General features: G+C 50.6%; 1 protein-coding gene across 1 annotated transcript; it reads left to right on the forward strand.

Annotated features, from left to right (window-relative positions):
* Nucleotides 1-6: 6 nt before the first annotated feature.
* On the forward strand, nucleotides 7-4529 carry SLC35E1 (solute carrier family 35, member E1). The gene is made up of 6 exons (XM_010161379.1): nucleotides 7-94; nucleotides 991-1061; nucleotides 1898-2035; nucleotides 2703-2828; nucleotides 3234-3479; nucleotides 3908-4529. The coding sequence occupies exons 2-6, from the start codon at nucleotides 1002-1004 to the stop codon at nucleotides 4139-4141; spliced, it is 804 nt and encodes a 267-aa protein (XP_010159681.1). The 5' UTR covers nucleotides 7-94; nucleotides 991-1001; the 3' UTR covers nucleotides 4142-4529.
* The last annotated feature ends 257 nt before the right edge of the window (nucleotides 4530-4786 follow it).

A 4786-nucleotide genomic window follows, 5' to 3' on the forward strand; every position in this document is an offset into this window, starting at 1 on the left:
CGCTACATCCTGCCCCTCGCCTTCGGCAAGTACTTCGCCTCCGTCTCCGCGCACGTCTCGCTCTGGAGGGTCCCCGTCTCCTACGCGCACACAGGTGAGGCCCGGCGTGTGCGGGGGGAGCCCGATGCGGTGTCCTTCTGCCTGGTGCGTGCTCGTGTGGGTGCCCGGTGGGCTGTCCCAGCGCCGGTTGTGCTCGTATCGGGGCCCGGGGCAGTGACCTGAAGCCCCGCGTGTGCTCCTGTGGGTCCCCAGTTCCTGCTTGTACCGGTGCCTGGCGCAGTGACCTGAAGCCGGCGTGAACAAGGCTGCAAGAGTTGGGCTTGTTCAGCCTGGAGAAGAGGAGGCGCCGGGGAGACCTCATTGCAGCTTTCCAGTATCTGAAGGGGCTACAGGGAAGCTGGGAGAGGACTTTTTACAAGAGCCTGTAGTGACAGGACAAGGGGTAACGGGTTTAAATTGAAAACAAGGAGGTTTAGATTAGACATCAGGAAGAAATTTTTCCCGCAGAGGGTGGGAGCACTGGGACAGGTTGCCCAGAGAAGCTGTGGATGCCCCATCCCTGGAAGTGTCCAAGGCCAGGCTGGATGAGGCTTGGAGCAACCTGGTCTAGTGGAAGGTGTCCCTGCCCATGGCAGGGGGGTTGGAACTGGATGATCTTTAAGGTCCCTTCAACCCAAACCATTCTGGGATTCTAGGATTCTATGTGCTCATGTGGGTGCCCAGCGCGGTGTCCTGTGCCCTGTCACGTGCCCCTGTGGGTGCCTGGTGCAGTGTCCGGTGCCCTTTGGGTGCCCAGAGCAGCAAGAACCAGCCTGTGTTTGTACGAGTGCTCAGCGCGGTGACAAGGGATGACCCAATGTGGGTTGGGGTTATGGTTTGGGTGACACGGGACCTGAGACACCCACCCCCAGCGCTCACCCTCTGCTGACAGTGCTTAACGGAGTTGGCCCAAACTTCACAGCCCCACCCACGTTTTCTTTCCGTTCCCAGTAAAAGCGACGATGCCAATATGGGTTGTTCTTCTGTCGCGGATCATAATGAAGGAAAAGCAGACGACGAAGGTGCGGACAGGTTTGCTGAGGTTTCTTCTCTCGGTGGCGTTTGTGGTGTGCTGTGCTGGCTGGGACCAGGAAAGCCCAGGCTGGGGTTAGCTGGGTGAATTTTGTGACTGAAGTTAGATTCTGCAGGTTTTACGAGTTTTTTTTCCTTTTGTTGTGAACGTAAAGAAAACGCAATTAAATGCTGAGCAAGGTGGTGCTCCCTGATAGACTGGGGCTGTTGTAGTGTGTGTGGCAGTCGCTTGTTTTCCTCAGACTGCAATAGTGCACAAGTTGGAGCGAGTCCGGAGGAGGCCCTGGAGATGCTCCGAGGGCTGGAGCCCCTCTGCCGTGGGGACAGGCTGGGAGAGTTGGGGGGTTCAGCCTGGAGAAGGGAAGCTCCGGGGAGACCTTATAGCACCTTCCAGTGCCTGGGGGGCTACAAGAAAGCTGGGGGGGGCCACTTTTCCCAAGGGCAGGGAGTGACAGGACAAAGGGTGACAGGTTTAAACGGAAAGAGGGAGATGGAGATGGGACATCAGGAAGGAATTCTTCCCGGAGAGGCTGGGAGCACTGGGACAGGTTCCCAGAGAAGCTGTGGATGCCCCATCCCTGGAAGTATCCAAGGCCAGGCTGGATGAGACTTGGAGCAACCTGGGCTATGGAAGGGGTCCCTGCCCATGGCAGGGGGTGGGACTGGATGATCTTTCAGGCCCCTTCCAACCCAAACCATTCTGTGATTCTGTGATTGATCCTGGTTCTGTTGCTTTCTCCTTTCCTCCCCAAATCAGAGGTGCGTGTAAACTCAGTTGAAATGGAAATTCTCAGTCGACGTAAGCTACTCTCTATTCCTCTTTCAGGTGTACTTGTCTCTAATTCCCATAATAACCGGTGTCCTGTTGGCCACTGTCACTGAACTTTCCTTTGACATGTGGGGACTCATCAGCGCACTTGCTGCTACTCTGTGTTTTTCGCTTCAGAACATCTTCTCCAAGAAGGTAATAGTCGTGCTGTTCATATCGCTGCTCAGTGGGATCATCCTTTAGCAGGGCAGGAGGTGTTTTCAGTACGTTGGGGTTGGTTTGGTTTATTTATTTTTAAGCTGACTTTATGGCCGAAGGAGCCCAAAGTAACGCTTGGCTGGTTTGTCTGCCTCTTCGCTCCAGCTCTTCCAACCTGCTGACGTGGTGGAAGTATACTCAGAGTTTATCCTGAGCCTTTTCTTTACTCCTTGGTATAGTTTTTTTTTCTGCTGACAGTTCAATAGTGCTTAAATTTAACCATTCATTCGAAAGCTTTTAATGTGTCTTGCTGTCTGAGACCCCCTCTTTGTTGTAAATGCATCAGGGTCTGCACTAGGCATCCCTTGAAATCTGAGAAACCAAGTATAAATGGATGTTTTGAGTCTGTTTAGTTACAAACTGATTTCTGGTTTAAAGGTATTACTGTCTTGGTAATGCGAAGAGTCACCGCTCAAGAAGCCATTGTTTTTCAGCTGGACATCTGTTTTTCTTTGGCCATCCGTATAAGAAATTCACTCTATAACAGTATTTACTTGTTTTCAGAATTTATCTAAAGCTGTTACTGTTACGTGGCTCCTGAATCTCCGCTGATAAGGTGGGTAGTAGCTGAAGAAAGGCTCTGTAATGGTGTTTTCTTTGTCAGGTGTTAAGAGATTCCCGGATACATCATCTTCGGTTGCTGAACATACTTGGGTGCCATGCTGTGTTCTTCATGATCCCAACGTGGGTTTTGGTAGACCTCTCTTCCTTCTTAGTGGAGAATGACTTGGTAAGTGGTGTATTTGGGAAACCGTTCGCTATTAAGAAGGGAGGGAACCCCCACCAAAACCAAGGAAACGTCACTAGCCGCCCCAAAAAAGCGCACCTGAGTGTTTCAGTGTGGTTCCTCCTCAGCATGGAAGGGACAGCTGGGGTTAGGAGAGCACGGCAGCTTCCGGTACAGTGTAAATCTCGGGAATTAGGGGCTGGAGGCGGGGAGAAATGCGCTCAGCGTGGTCTGTAGAGAGATGTTTTCTCAGAGTTGGTGGCTGCGTGACGTAACATTCTTGGGTGCTTCTCTAGAGTTAAGTTGCAGATGTTCTTCCTGACAAGTGACTCGAGTTGTATTTGCGTTTCTTCGTCTCTTACCTGAAACCTGATAGAATTTTTCTTGTAACGTCTGCCTTTACAACAGAGCACGATGTCTCATTGGTCCTGGACCTTGATGCTGCTTATCATCAGTGGCTTCTGTAATTTTGCCCAGAATGTCATTGCCTTCAGTATCCTAAACCTGATCAGCCCGCTAAGTTACTCGGTTGCAAACGCCACAAAAAGAATCATGGTCATCACGGTGTCCCTTATAATGCTTCGCAATCCGGTTACGAGCACCAACGTCCTTGGAATGATGACAGCTATCTTAGGGGTCTTCTTATACAACAAGGTAAGGGGGTTTGGCTGTTCAGGAAGGTGACTGGGAACAGTGAAGCGTGGTTTGTATGGCAGGTTGACGGCTAGCGGGACAGAAACGTAGAGCGCGTGGCACGTGCCTTCGTCACTGGAGAGTGCGTGTGTCACGTAGGCTGAGTACTCGGGTGCTTGGGTCAGGGCAGCTGTTGGGTCTCCAGCAAACTTAAATTCTGAACTTAGTGTTTTCTTGAAAAATAAAAATTGGGAAGTGAGTAACAGATCTCTTGAGTGAAAGAGCAACTTCCTGATCTGGCACTGGAGAGGAATGAGATTTTTATTAGGAGTCACCATTACTTTAAGACTCTAACAGGCATAGGCAGTAGTGTGACTGTAACACTGTCTGGTTTTTTCCTGCATATGTATGTTTGCTCATGTCCAAGAAAAACATTCTTTCTTTCCTAGACAAAATATGATGCCAACCAAGAAGCAAAGAAACAGCTACTTCCGGTTACAACTGGAGACCTTGTGAATTTGGAGCGGCATCGAAACACTCCGGAGAAGTCTCAGAACGGACTTACGGCATTTGCACAGCATGGAGACTATCAGTATGGGCGAAGCAATATCTTAACGGACCACTTCCAGTACAGTCGGCAAAACCACCCAACTACCTACAACCTAAATCGTTTTGATATATAGACCCCTGGCCAGCAGGTATAGACTGTGATATCAAAGTGTCCCCAGCATTATCAGAAACTTTCAGTACATCCATGAATGTAAAGCCATTTTATTGTACGGTTTTTGCAGAAGGGAAGAGGTAGGTGTAGTGAAAGCGGTACAGACCTGCAGTCTCTGCTAAGCAGACCTTCCAACAGCTAGATCTGACACTGGAACTGAATGCACAGCGTAGCTCTTGCACAGAGAGTCTGGTGAGATGCACGTACACAACTTCAGAGTAAAACACCTGCTGTCGCTGCTCCTTCTCAGAGTCTGTCAACTGAGTCTTCTTTTGGCAGCTAAATTCTGGCCAGTATCCTGTTTCCGTGCTGGTAACGTCACCTTTAATTCGTTCTCTGCTCTGTTTTCGTGATACTTAGGTGAGACTTGGAGAAAGAGGAGAAATCGAGGCGTACTTCTGGTTATCCGATGGGTCGGTTTGGGGCGGATGGACCTAGGCGTAGCACTGGTGGATGGGTAGGCCGGCATTTGTCTCGAGCGACTACGAAACGTCACGTGGGCATTGACAACTCTTGTGCCTGTGCCCGTGGCCATCGCTGCGAGAACGCTGCGAGGTGTTGCTGACAGAGCAGGCGGTAGAAGGTCAGGTCTCGCGGAGGAGTGTGC

This window comes from Eurypyga helias, unplaced genomic scaffold (genome assembly GCF_000690775.1).
Source record: "Eurypyga helias isolate BGI_N326 unplaced genomic scaffold, ASM69077v1 scaffold47251, whole genome shotgun sequence".
In the NCBI taxonomy this organism is placed as follows: domain Eukaryota; kingdom Metazoa; phylum Chordata; class Aves; order Eurypygiformes; family Eurypygidae; genus Eurypyga; species Eurypyga helias.

Bases quoted from the DNA above. Each gene is read 5' to 3' on its own strand.
- SLC35E1 (XM_010161379.1), top strand. From the start codon at position 1,002: ATGCCAATATGGGTTGTTCTTCTGTCGCGGATCATAATGAAGGAAAAG. The intron at 1,062-1,897 runs GTGCGGACAGGT...TTCCTCTTTCAG, and splicing joins AGGAAAAGCAGACGACGAAG to GTGTACTTGTCTCTAATTCC. The intron at 3,480-3,907 runs GTAAGGGGGTTT...TTTCTTTCCTAG, and splicing joins GGGTCTTCTTATACAACAAG to ACAAAATATGATGCCAACCA.